A 12,503-nucleotide genomic window follows, 5' to 3' on the forward strand; every position below is an offset into this window, starting at 1 on the left:
GGAGTCCCATGAGCCCCCTGGCCATTTCTGAAACCAGTGAGGCTGGACTGACTCTGTCCTATCCCCACCGATGTGAGCTCTCCCATCTCTCTGAGTGAAGAGTGATAGGCCAGTGACAGCATTGCAAACTGAGCTTGGAATCCTGATAACATGTCCCTGCCTTCCTCCAGAAAGGCCGTTGGTGCTGCAGTGGCTCTGCGGAGAGGACCCTGTGACCTTGGTGTTGGGCATGTGTGGCCAGAGCTCTGGGAGGACACCCAGAGCTGCCCTCCCACCCCGCTTTGGGACTGGCAGCAGTGAGTGAGTGGCCAGGCTCAGTTGCTCAGGGGCCTGTGTGCAGCTGGGGGCCCACAGTCTGGGGCCACGGGGCCAGGGTGTGGTTGGGAGTGAATCTGGGATGTACTGGGCCTGATTTGGAACTTGTTGGACTCAGTTTGGAGCCAAGATGAGGAGTTTCATCCAGGCTCCGTCCAGGGCCTGGTGCTGAGGTAGGGCAGAGGCCTGTGGGAGGTCAGGGTGTCCTGCGCTGGTGCAGGGTCCTCTTGGTGCTCAGCACTCCCTTGGCTCTGATCTAAGACTTCTGCCAAGTGCTTTGGGGACCTGGCTCTGGGTGACCTCTAGAGAAGGCAGCAGGACCAAGCTGGGTCCAGCAGTGACTCACTGACCTTTGCTGGGGTCATGTGAGGTGGGTGCAGCCCCAGCCTGAGCCCCATGGAGAGTCCAGCCCTCACTCTGCCCAGACCCACCAGGCGACCTCAGGCAGTCCCTGCCCCTCTTGGCTCTGTTCAACCATTCAGCCAATACTTCCGCCCTTTTTATGCCCCGGGCACTGTTGTCAGTGTCCCCATCATTCAATATGTAGCAGCGGTCGCAGGGCTGCCTGTCCTGCACACGTAAGGGATATAAAAAGCTGTGGCCTGCTGTGCTGCTGGTCCTGTGGCTCAACTGACCCTCTAGCTGCAGAGGGTGCAGCCAAGTCGCAGAGTTGGTAACCGCCTCATTCCCACCCCTACGCCTGAACTACTAGGATGGCCCCATCACTGCTCCCAGAGCCTCCCCATTCTTCCAGGACCGCCTGGCTTTCTTGGAGCATTGGGGGGACCCAGAGATCCAGAAGCCTCCACTGGGAGTGGCGGTGCTGATTCCTGAGGGTCCTTCTCACTGTGTCTTCTCCCTCCGATGAGCCCCAAGGCCAGCAGGCTCGCCTCCCTCTGTTCCCCTCCCCCGCTGTTTTGGTCTCAGCTAGGCATGGAGCCCCCTCACTGAGGGACTCTGGGTCCCGAGGCTTCAGGGTCCCTACGGCTGGAAGCCCCCAGCCCTCCTTCTGGCCAGGGAGGGGGGATCGGGGCAGCCACTGGGGATGAGAAGAGGGGATGGGAGGGTGTTTCAGGTTTAGGGGGCCTCTCATTTTACCCCAACCACAGACATACACAGCCACAGCAGTGCTCAGCCTTCTATTGGAGATTCTGCCTCCCCTGGGACAAACATCATCCGCTCTGTGTGCGTCGTCTTGAGCACAGTCCCACGGTGGGTGGGTGTGCTCCGGTGGCTGGACAGGGTGCAGGGGAGGGGGCTGCTGTCCTGTCCCCTGAGAGGGGACTTTCGTGAACTTGTGTTTGTGTGTGGGTGCACATGAAGTGGTGTCCGATAGATACCAGGACACAGGGCCTCTTCCTCTTAGGGGAGCACACAGGGCCCCTTCCTGCTGGGGGGCAGTGCAGGAATGGGCAGGCTGCCGCTTGAGACCTGGGCTCTGTCGAGCGGCCTCCACGTCCTGCCCTCTGCCCCATCTCCCCAGATGGTCTTTCCTTGGAGGGGTCAGAGACTCCCTCTCAGGCTTCCAGGGTCACGGTGGGAACACTCGCCTCAAGTTGGCCATGTGCCCCTCCCCTAGCACTGCACTTCTCTTGGCCTGTTGCCTCCACTGGGATCCGCCCCTGCGAGGGTCTTGTAGGTTGGTGGGCATGGAGTTGGTACAGACAAGTGTGTGTGGGGAGCGGGTGACGGGACGGGGGCCTGGGCGTGGGGAGGGCTGGGGTGGCCTAGTCATCTTTGTCCTTGGCACCATGTTTGAGGATGCGGGTGAACTCCACGTAGTTGAAGTTGCCTTTCTTATCAATGGGTGCCTCGCGGTACATCTCGTCCACTTCCTCGTCTGTGAAGCGGTCACCCATGGTGGTGAGCAGCTCCCGTAGGTGGTCCTCATGGATAAAACCTGGGGGCGGGGCCAGGCCCATGAGAGCAGGAACTTGGACTGGATGTACACAGCGACCCCTACCCCTCAGCCCCCCCGCCAGCTTTCGCACACCTGGAAGGGCCAGGGAGGCACGACCCTCGTCTGTGATCAGTTTGAAGGAATGAGGACAGGCAGGTGGGCTCACCAGGGTCCCAGAGGGGAGAGTTCTGCAGTGGGACTGTCTGAGAGGTGTTTCTGTGGGGGACGTGGGGCTGTGAGTGCGGGGGGTGGTGCTGGGTACATCCTGCCGGAAGAGCAGGAGCTCTAGAGTTCCACCGCCTGGGCTGGAATGCTGCGGCCCATCCTCCCTAGCGTGTGACCTTGGGCAAGGTTCTGACTCTCTGCCTGTTTGATCTGAAAAATGGGATAAAAATATGCCAACCTGGTGGGGGACTGTGAAGGTCATCAGGAAAATGCCGTGAACATGCTCAGGCCTGTGGGGGGCTACAGCAGTGTTACGCCATCACTCTGGCGTGGCACGTGCTGGGGAAAAATCAGCTGTGGGACAGAAAGTCCTTGGGAAGATCTGAGGATGGGGGCTGGTTTCTGTGCCTTGTGGGCAAGAAAGGCATGGAATGGTGTGATTTCTGGAAAGATCTAAAGCAGAGGGAGAGTATGTGTTAGACCAACAGATGAGATCAAGAAGTCAGACACCTTGGTGGATGTGGGCTGTTCTGGCCTAGCATTTTGGGGAGAGAGCAAGGAAGCTTCGGGCAACAAAAACCAGGAGATGGTGATGTCTGTTCTGGCCTTTGGGACAGGGGCACTGAAGGCCCAGGGCAGGCCGGGCCCCACCACTGCCAGCCCCTGGCCTGGCCCCACTCGTGTGCACAGGGGCGCCACTGACCTGAGGCCTCCTCGTCGAAGCAGGCAAAGGCGTTGCGGATCACGTCCTCGGGATCTGTGCCGTTCAGCTTCTCCCCGAACATGGTTAGGAACATGGTGAAGTTGATGGGCCCCGGGGCCTCGCTCATCATGCCCTCCAGGTATTCGTCCGTGGGGTTCTTCCCTGTGGGGGGGGGGGGACATTCGTGCCTGCCATCCCTGGGCCCTCTGTCCCTAGCCTGGGCAACTCCTGCCTCCCCTTCCCCTCCCTTCGCAGCCCCCTGTGAGAGATGGGCGAGAGTAAGTTGGGTGGATTGTAAAGCACAGTGCCCAGCAGCCACCGCGGTGGGTGCCAGGAGTTCCCAGCTGCCTCAGTCGGTTTCCTCCGCTGGGCGGCACGTCAGCGTCGGGATGCTTTCTGAAGCGCATCTGTCTGCTCACTGCTTGCTGTGTCTGGAGCACCCTGTGCCTTGTTGCATTTACCTTTCACCATCCCTGAGGTCAGCATTCTTACTCCCTTCACAGGTGTGCACCCAAGGCAAAGAGAGGTGAGGTGACTTGTCCAAGGTCACATAGCAAGAAAGGAGTGGGCCCAGCATTTGAACCCAGGCAGCCTAACCCCAAAGTCCAGGCACAGTGCTTTGCTGTCACACAAGTGCCTGGGCTTCCCTCATCTCTTAGAATTGTGAAGATGAAAAAAACAATGGTTGTAAGACGCTCGTAACAGTGACTGGAACAGCGCTACACTTAGTAGCTGTGTGACCTTGGCCAAATTACTTAACCTCTGTGAGCCTCAGTTTCCTCATTTGTAAAGTGGGAATGATAATCACAGCTATCCAGTAGGATTGCTTTGAGATTTAAGATAATACCTACAGGGCTGGTGTTGCTGATTATTTTATTTGCTGCTCCTGTTTTTTGGGTTTTTTTTAACCTGAACATGATGTTCTTAACTAGAAGACCATGACTGATCTGCAGACCTGCTGACATGAGCTACAGACATGAATGCATATTTTTCTGGGTTGACATCTATAGCTGTCATCAAGCCTCAGGGTTTAGGGGCCTGGGTGTCGGGTGCTAAGGAGTCTTTATGTCCCTGTCTCCTCTGAGTCTCACACATCCCACTGTGTCCCATGGGATGGCCAGGGAAGCGGAGGCCCGAGAGGAAGCTATGACATCAGGACCCTAGTGTGGCGCTCAGGGCCAGCCCCTCCTCTCACCAGGCCAAGGCTGGAAGGGTCCCAGATGAGAGTGCTGGAGTTCAGTCCCTGCTAGCAACCTCGGGGGAGGGAACTGGCAAGTGAGCCTGGCCTGAAGCTGGGAAAGCGGGCAGTGTCCCGTCAGCCCTCCCACTCAGGGTTGGCTGGTCCTCCCACCATATGCCTGGTGGGTGCGCGAGGGCCATGGTCACCATTACACAGGGAGGGGAATGGGTGCAGGCTGGGGACTGACTCAGGGCACTATCTGGCACCAGAGCTTGTGGCTTGACCATCACGTGGTGCCTCCCCCAATCCCAGACTTTTCTTGCCCCTGGCCAGTGTCTGGGCCAGACGCTTTCACCCGATGGAGGGTGTGCCAGGAATGGGCTGAGAGTGGCTGTGTGGCCAGTATGTGGCAGGGACATGGGCAGGCCCACAGGCAGGGTGTGGTCTCTGGCAAATTGGACTTGGTTCCTGAACCCTTTCAGCTCTAAGATCCCGATTCTGAGGAAGTCACTGGGGTGAGAGAGACTCCCAGCACCTGGGATGGGTGACCTCTGAAGGAGGGGAGGTGCTCTAGCCTTGCCTCTAGGCCTCAGTTTTCCCATCTGTACAGTGGAAAGTCTGTACAGTTAACTTTCATTTAGATACTGATCCCTCTCTTTATTTATTTACTTGAGACAGGGTCTCGCTATGTTGCCCAGGCTGGAGTGCAGTGGCATCATCATAGCCCACTATAACCTCGAACTCCTGGGCTCAAGCGATCCCCCTGCCTCAGCGTCTAAAGTGGCTGGGACTAAGGTGTATACCACCGCACCAGTCCTGATCCCTCTCTTTAAATGAAATATTACCGGTCAGCCCAACACAGATCTGCTCTCGACATCCCGTTCTGGAGGCAGCCTGTCTAGGTTCAGATGCTGAGCTGCACTTCCGGCAAATCCCCAAACTGCGCTGTGCCTCAGTTTGACTATTAAACAGATGCAGTCACAGCAGCTGTTCTCTAGGGTGGGTACCATGTGTCTCACTACACATGTTTATTTATAGGTGCTCTATAAATGAGCAGCCCTGCCTGGGGTCCCCCTGAGACCCCACCCCATCCCCATCCCTGCTCACCCAGCGAGGCCAGCATGTCATGCAGGTCCTCCTTGTCAATGAAGCCGTCACGGTTCTGGTCAATCATGTTGAAGGCCTCCTTAAACTCCTGGATCTGAGACTGGTCAAACATCGCGAAGACATTGGATGTGGCCCGCTGTGGCCTCTTTTTGGTGGTCTTGGCCTTGGCCCGTTTGCTGGACATCTTGGCTTTAGTTGGTGGTGGGGCTTCCCTGCAGGAAGGGGGTGGGGAGCATATGAGTCTGGGCCAGGAGAATCTTCCAGCCTCCTCCAGATGGGCTTTTAGCATTCAAAGGCCTCCACAGGCTTCGGGGCACCTGCCATCCAGTTCCTCACAAAAGCAGACAAGCATGTGTGATTTTGAACAACTTCCCCTACCTCTCCCAAGCCTGAGTGTCCTGGGAATGGGACATGAGGAGTGCCCAGCAGTGGGGATTTACTGAGTTAGTGCCTGAAAGCCTCTGGAACAGCGCCAGCCATGGAGTACGCTATTTTTGCTGTGACTGTCTGGGGAAAACAGTTAGGATTGGGCTTGGTGCCAACTATTAACATGGTTTATTTTATCTCCTTTAATCCTTAGTAACATTTACACTGTGCATCTCTCTTTCCAAGTGACAGAGGTGGGTCAACATGCGAGAGGCAGTGAGCACCCCCCCTCCCCAGCTGCCCTGCAGGCTCCCCGCTCCCCCCACCCAAGGCACTGGGTCAACAGCCCTGCATTCCTGACATTCCTCCTCCTCCTCCTCCTCCTCCTATGTCCTCTCCATCCTTCTGTGCTGCCAGTTGCAGGTTCCAGTAGGCTCTGGACCATCTGCTCCCCCCCCACCCCCCACCTCAGGGAGCTTGACCAGCCCCTGGGTGGGTGATAGGCTGATCCTGGGCCCTACTCCTCCTTCGCACTCCTCAGTGCTTACCGTGTGTGAGGCTCCCTCCAGCTGAGAACCCCAGCTCCTGGTCACCCTAGTTTAGACCTGGCTTCTTACCCACCAGCCCATCTTTCCCACCCCCAGACCCACATCTGCACCTGTGACTTTGCAGCCCTTGAAGGTTCCTGCTTCCCCCCAAAACAAGTGTGGGCCCCCTCAGCCTGGCATTCAAGGCCCTGTGTGAACCTGTCCTGCTCTCTTTGTGACTGGCCAGGCACCCTCACTGTGTCCCTCTGTGATCTGACCTCTCTTGTTCCCCAGCCACCCCTAGACTTTCCTCCTTGGTCCCTCCTCCTGCAGTGCTTTTCCTCCTCCAGCCCAGTTCTTGAGACACCCCCTCGGGAGCTGTCCCGCTCGCCGTCCAGCTCATCCTTGCTTTGACTGCAAGCATTTAAAGATCTCTCTCCCTCGTAATCGTAATCGGAGCCGGCGTAAATCCCCCAGTTTACCCCAGTCACGGGCCGCAGTGGGGCTAATGCTTGTTTAATGAGTAACTGTATGAGGGCAACTGCGGCCAGCCTGCCACCTCCACTGTACAGGTGGGGAAACTGAGGCCAGGCAAGGCACTCTTTCCATGAACCCTTGTCACAGTTTGTGGGGACTATGTGCCTGAAGACCTAGTGCCTTTTTCCCCTCAGCTGGGCAGTGATGAGCCTGGCCGAGGCCCCAGGACTGCTGTACCCCCCTTTCTTCTGCCCTGGACCCCTTGGTCCAGGGCCTCCAGGACACCACCTCTGCCTGTGCTGCCTGTTCTCACCCCAAGTTGTGTGGTTGTGAGTGCTTGTCAAGCTGTTTCCAGGCCTTCAACCCATGACCCTGTTGAAGTCATTACTGATCCTTGGCCTTTGAGATCTTAAACTCTGAGCTGGGCCAGCCCCAGTGGGTCCGCAGGGTCACAGTCGCCTATAGTCACAAGACAGTGGCTGCATGTGTCCCAGGGACCTACACACCTGGCCCTCAGTGTTTCTTGCATGGTTGGAGGGCGGGGGGAGGTGGGGAGCAGGTATTAGACAGAAGCCCTTCTCACCTGTGAGCTGGGTCGGAGAGAGAAGGTGCTGAGGACAGGGAGTGGCATTGTCCCCAAAAGCTGGCCCCCTCCTCTGCTGTGATTTGGAGGGGCCTGATCCTTGCCTGAGCCCATGTTCTCTGGGAACTTTGACTCATGGTCCTCACAGAAGGCCATTCACGTAAGAGAAGGCCACTGTGCCCAGCAAAGGCTAGGATGGCCATCATTGTCCCCACCTCCCTCCTGTTCCCAAAGCTCTAGGGCATGCATGGCCAGGCCCACCCACTTCTCTGTCTGAGCCTGGCTGGGCTCCTCTGCCTTCATCGCCCCCCCAGCCCCATCCTCGTCCCTGGTGGAGCCATGATGTGGCTGGGCGCACTGTACCTGAGGGTTTGCACAAGGTCACCACGTCCATTCCAGCAATTGTGGAAAGCAGGGTGTGAGTTGGGGTCCCCGGCACTGTGCAGTTAGAAGAACAGGCCCAAGAAGGCAAGTGACGTGCCCATGAAAGGGTGGAGGTTAACTAGAAGCCAGGACTCCTGGACTAGGTTTGGGTCAGTGGGTGTCTTTGAGGCATGAACAGAAAAGGAAACATCCATCCTAAGTGGCTCACCGTGGGCCTGTGGCAGCTGAGTGGCTGAGGGCTCTGTGTGACCACAGGTGGTTTCTAGGCTTGGTTGAGGGACTGGAGTCAGGGGCAGGCTGGGCCTTTAGCCCTGGAGCCACCCCTTCCCCCTGCAGGGGCCCTGGACACGAGGGATCAAACATTGCTGACACTTGGCCTGGCTGGGACTAGATGCCACCTCCCCAGGACTGATGTCCAAAATCCTATCGTGACTGCAAAGACCTGGGCTGAAGCCAGACCAGGCCTGTGCCCCCCATTGCCTCACGGTCTCTCCTGTTGGCGATGCCACCGCCTCCCTGTAAACTCACCTCATCTGTCATCCAGCTCTTCCCGGGCTGGACAGGAGCAGGGCCCAGGTTCTCCCAGCCCCGAGTCCTTGTCCAGTCCCCTGGGAGTGAGTCCAGCAGGGAGCCCAGACCTTCCCCACCCACAGGCACACAGGGGTGCACGGCCCACAGAGGAAGCCCAGGCCAGTGCGTGTGGGGGAGATTGCCCTGAGCTCCATTCCTCTCTCCTGCCCCAGGCTGTGGAGATGCGAAATGGGGGGTGGGTCCGTGGGTCGTGGAGCCCGGCAGGGCTGTCTCCTCATCTGTGACACACGTGGCTCTTTCGGGTCAGGGGGCATCATTGATCGCAGCGCTCTCCCTGGCACCCTTTCACCCTGGCACCCAGGACCTCTGGGTGTGGCGTCTCTAGCTCTTCAGCACTGGGGCAGAGCCTGGACAGCCTCCTTCCCTCGCTGAGGGACCACTGCCTCCCAGATCACAGAAGAGTCTCCCTGCTGCCCAGCCCCGGGCCAGAATCCCTGGCCCTCCCCAGCAGACTCGCAGCCCCAGCCCACCCCCTCACCCCGTCCTGCCCAGCAGACCCTCCGACATCCTGGTCCCGGGGCCTGCCCCCGCCCGTGACAGCGGGGTTGGGCCGGGCCACCTCCGTCTCCAGCCCAGCCCCTGCTCTAGACACCCAGGCCCGGCCGGGCGTGCTCCCACCTGGTACGGAGAAGGCGCTGGCTCGCGGGGTGCGAGGAGCCGGCGGCCGTCGGGTCTGGGCTCTCCGGGCGGGCCGGGGCGCGGCGGCCGGGGCCTTACAAGGCAGAAGAATGTGCGCGGCCGGCGGGGCGGGGCCGCGGGGTGGGCGGCCGCGCCTTATTTGGCTTCTACCCACGGCGGGGAGGGGGGGCCCCTGGTGAGTCCCCTTCGCTGCTGTCCCCGCCCCCTGGGCTGTGCCTGGGCTCTGGGGGAGGGGAGGATGCTGGGGGTGACGGGGTGGCTTGAGGGAATCCTGGCAGGTGGTGGGGGTTACTCTGGGCCGCCCCTCATTTCCAGGGAGGCATGCTGATGTCCAGGGGCCTAGGCCTAGAGCCCACCCCCGCTCCCCCCCCAGGCCTCCCCGCCCAGGCCCACGCAGTGGGAGCCCGGCTTGCACCCGGCCAAGTAAGGCTTCTTTGGAGGGAAGAGGCGGGCCAGGGAGAGCCAGCTATCACGCGAAGGGTCGGCTGAAGTTCCCAAGGAAACTTTCCAACACCCAGTTGCTTGCTTACTCTGTAAATGTTTGTTAACAGACACCTGCTATAGGACTCCACTCCGGAAGCGTGTGTTTTGTGGAAGGAAAGTAGCTCCCTGGCGTGGGGACACTACTCAGTGCCTCGAAGGACCAAGCTGGGAGAGGGATGCTGGAGGAAGTGTGTGCTGGAGTGGCTGGAGCAGACCTCCCAGGAAGGGACGCTGGGCAGGCGGGGAGCTGCAGGGAGGCTGTGGGAAGTGGGGAGGGGTGGGAGAAGAGGCCTCGGAAGCAGTAGGGACCGACCTTGTGGCTCCGTGTAGGCCACCTCAGAGTTGTGAGTAGAAGGGTGGTGGGGTCTGGCTTAGGGTTTGACAGAAACCCCCTGGGGGCTGTGTTGAAAATAGCCTGGAGGGGCCTAGGGGAGAGGAAGCTGGGACAGGAGCTATAAAGCAAGAGGCGCTGCTGACCCGGGCTAGGTAGGCATGGAGGCAAAGAGAAGGGCTGGGGTTCTTGAAGTGTTTCCAAGGTGCAGCCAATAGGACTTGGGGGTGGCTTGGAGTGGGTGTGAAAGAGAAGATGGCCCCTCAGTGAGTTTGGTCTGAGCAACCAGAAAGGTAGAGCTGTCATTTTCTAAGATGGGGGCAGCTGTGGTGGAGCAGGTTTAGAGAGAGATTAGAAGTTCTATTTTGGACAAATTAATTTTTAAAAACTTTTTATTTTGAAATATTTCCAAACTTACAATAAAGTTATAAGAATTGCACATTGTATACCTGCATCAAGATTCTCCAGTTGTTAACATTTGGCTTATTCTATTCTATTCTCTCTCTCTATAGGTATGTATATTCCCCCCCATGCCATTTGAGAGTAATTTACATACATCATGCTCTTTTATCCCTAAATATTTCAGTGATTATTTCCTAAAAGGAGATTCTTTTTTCATAATACAATTATCAAAACCAGAAAATTTTTAGCATTGACTTAATTATCTAATTTGCAATCCATATTCAGGTTGTGCCCATTATCCCAATAATGTCCTTTGTAGAAATTTTTTATGATCCAGGATCCAACCCAAGATCATTTGTTGTCATGTTTCTTTAGTCTCCCTGTTTTCTTGTTTTGTGTTTGTGGGGGGGAGGGATAAAATATGCATAACATAAAATTACCATTTTCACGATTTTTAAGTGTACAGTTGTGTGGCATTAAGAACATTCACTTTGTTGTGAATCGTCAGCACCGTCCATCTCCAGAACTTTCATCTTCCCCAGCTGAAACTCTGCCCATTAAACATTCACTCCCCACCCCGCCTTCTCCCAGCCCTGACAACCATCGTTCAACTTCCTGTTTCTATGGAGTTGACTACCCATAGGAACCTCATGTAAGTGGAATCATACAGTATTTGTCCTTTTGTAACTGGCTTATTTCACTCAGCACAATGTCCTCAAGGGTCATCCATGTTGTAGCATGTGTCAGAATTTCCTTCCTTGTGAAGGCTAAGTAATATTCCATTGTATGTATAAAGCATGTTTTATCTACTCAAAATGGATGGACATAGGGGTTGCTTCCATGTTTGGGCTATTCTGGATAATGCTACAGAATATGAGTATACAAATATCTTTTCAAGTCCCTGTTTTCAGTTCTTTTGGGTAGGTGCCCAGAAATGTAATTGCTAGGTCATGTGGTTATTCTATTTTTAATATTTTGAGGAACTGTCATAATTGTTTTCTATAGTGGCTGTACCATTTTAAATTCCCTTAAACACCTTTTCATGTACTTATTAGCCATTTTGTATATCTTCTTTGGAGAAGTATCTATGTAAGTTCTTTGCCCATTTTATTATAAAAAGCAGTTGGTTTGAGTTTTTTTGTTGTTGAGTTCTAGGGGTTTTAAAGTATATTTTGGATATTAATCACTTGTAAATATTTTTCCTATTCTATGGGTTTCTCTGTTTTTTTTTTTTTTTTTTTTTTTGTTGTTGTTGTTGTTTTTGTTGTTGTTCATTTGTTTTTGAAACAGGGTCTTGTTCTATTGCCCAGGCTAGAATGCAGTGTCATGATTATGGCTCACTGTAGCCACAAACTCCTGGGCTCAGGTGATCCTCCTACCTCAGCCTCCCAAGTAGCTGGGAGAACAGGCACACACCACCATGCCCAGCTAATTTTTCTATCTTTTGTGGAGATGGGTCTCAATCTTGTTCAGGCTGGCCTCAAACTCCTGGTCTCAAGCAATCCTCTGGCCTTGGCCTCCCAAAGTGCTAGGATTACAGGAGTGAGTCACCATGCCCTACCAGTTTCTCTTGTTTTTGGAAGAAAAACTTAAATTGATATACTTTATATACCATCAAATTTACTTTTTGAAGTGTACAATTAAGTGTTTTTAGCATATCACCACTATGTAATTCCAGAAAATTTTCATCACCCCAAAAAGAAACCGTGTACCCATTAGCAGTCACTCCTTATTCTCCTGTTATCCTAGCCCTTGGCAACTAGTGATCTACTTTCTGTCTGTATTGCTTTGTTTACTCTGGAAATTTCATACAAATGCAGTCATATATAATGTGCTACCTTTTGTGTCTGGCTTCTTTCACTTCACGTAATGTTTTCAAGGTTCATCCATGTAGTAGCACACACCAGTACTTCATTCTTTTTTATTGCTGAATAGTATTCCATTGTGTGGATATACCACATTTTGTTTTTGCATTCATTAGTTGATGGACTTTTGGGTTGTTTCCACTTCTTGCCTATGATGAATAATGTTGCTGTGAACATTTAGGTACAAGTTTATGTATAGGTGTATGTTTTCACCTTCTTAGGTATACATGTAAGAGGAGAATTGCTGGGTCATGTGGTAACTGTGTGTTTATCCTCTTAAGGAACTTCCAAACTGTTTTCCACAATGCTGCACCATTTCCAGTTCCTACAAGCAATTGTGAGGGTTCCAATTTCTGTACTTCTTCACCAACACTTGTCTTTTTTATTCTAGCCATCGTATTTGGTATGAAGTAGTATCTCATTGTGGTTTTGATTTGCATTTCCCTAATGATGTGGAACATCTTTTCATATGCTTATTGGATATT

At 54.6% G+C, this 12,503-nt stretch overlaps 1 protein-coding gene across 2 annotated transcripts; it reads right to left on the minus strand.

The window, feature by feature from the left end:
- Window positions 1–1,438: 1,438 nt before the first annotated feature.
- On the minus strand, window positions 1,439–8,985 carry MYL9 (myosin light chain 9). Of its 2 annotated transcripts, none has more exons than XM_069495662.1 (4): window positions 8,917–8,985; window positions 5,371–5,582; window positions 3,084–3,245; window positions 1,439–2,215 (listed from the first exon to the last, which is right to left on the minus strand). In XM_069495662.1, the coding sequence occupies exons 2-4, from the start codon at window positions 5,552–5,554 to the stop codon at window positions 2,043–2,045; spliced, it is 519 nt and encodes a 172-aa protein (XP_069351763.1). In that variant the 5' UTR covers window positions 5,555–5,582; window positions 8,917–8,985; the 3' UTR covers window positions 1,439–2,042. The 2 variants fall into 2 exon arrangements, with proteins under 2 accessions (XP_069351763.1, XP_069351764.1); XM_069495663.1 differs by lacking the exon at window positions 8,917–8,985 and adding an exon at window positions 7,884–7,901 and having other exon boundaries at window positions 5,371–5,554.
- Window positions 8,986–12,503: the final 3,518 nt, after the last annotated feature.

This window comes from Eulemur rufifrons, chromosome 20 (genome assembly GCF_041146395.1).
Source record: "Eulemur rufifrons isolate Redbay chromosome 20, OSU_ERuf_1, whole genome shotgun sequence".
Lineage (NCBI taxonomy): Eukaryota > Metazoa > Chordata > Mammalia > Primates > Lemuridae > Eulemur > Eulemur rufifrons.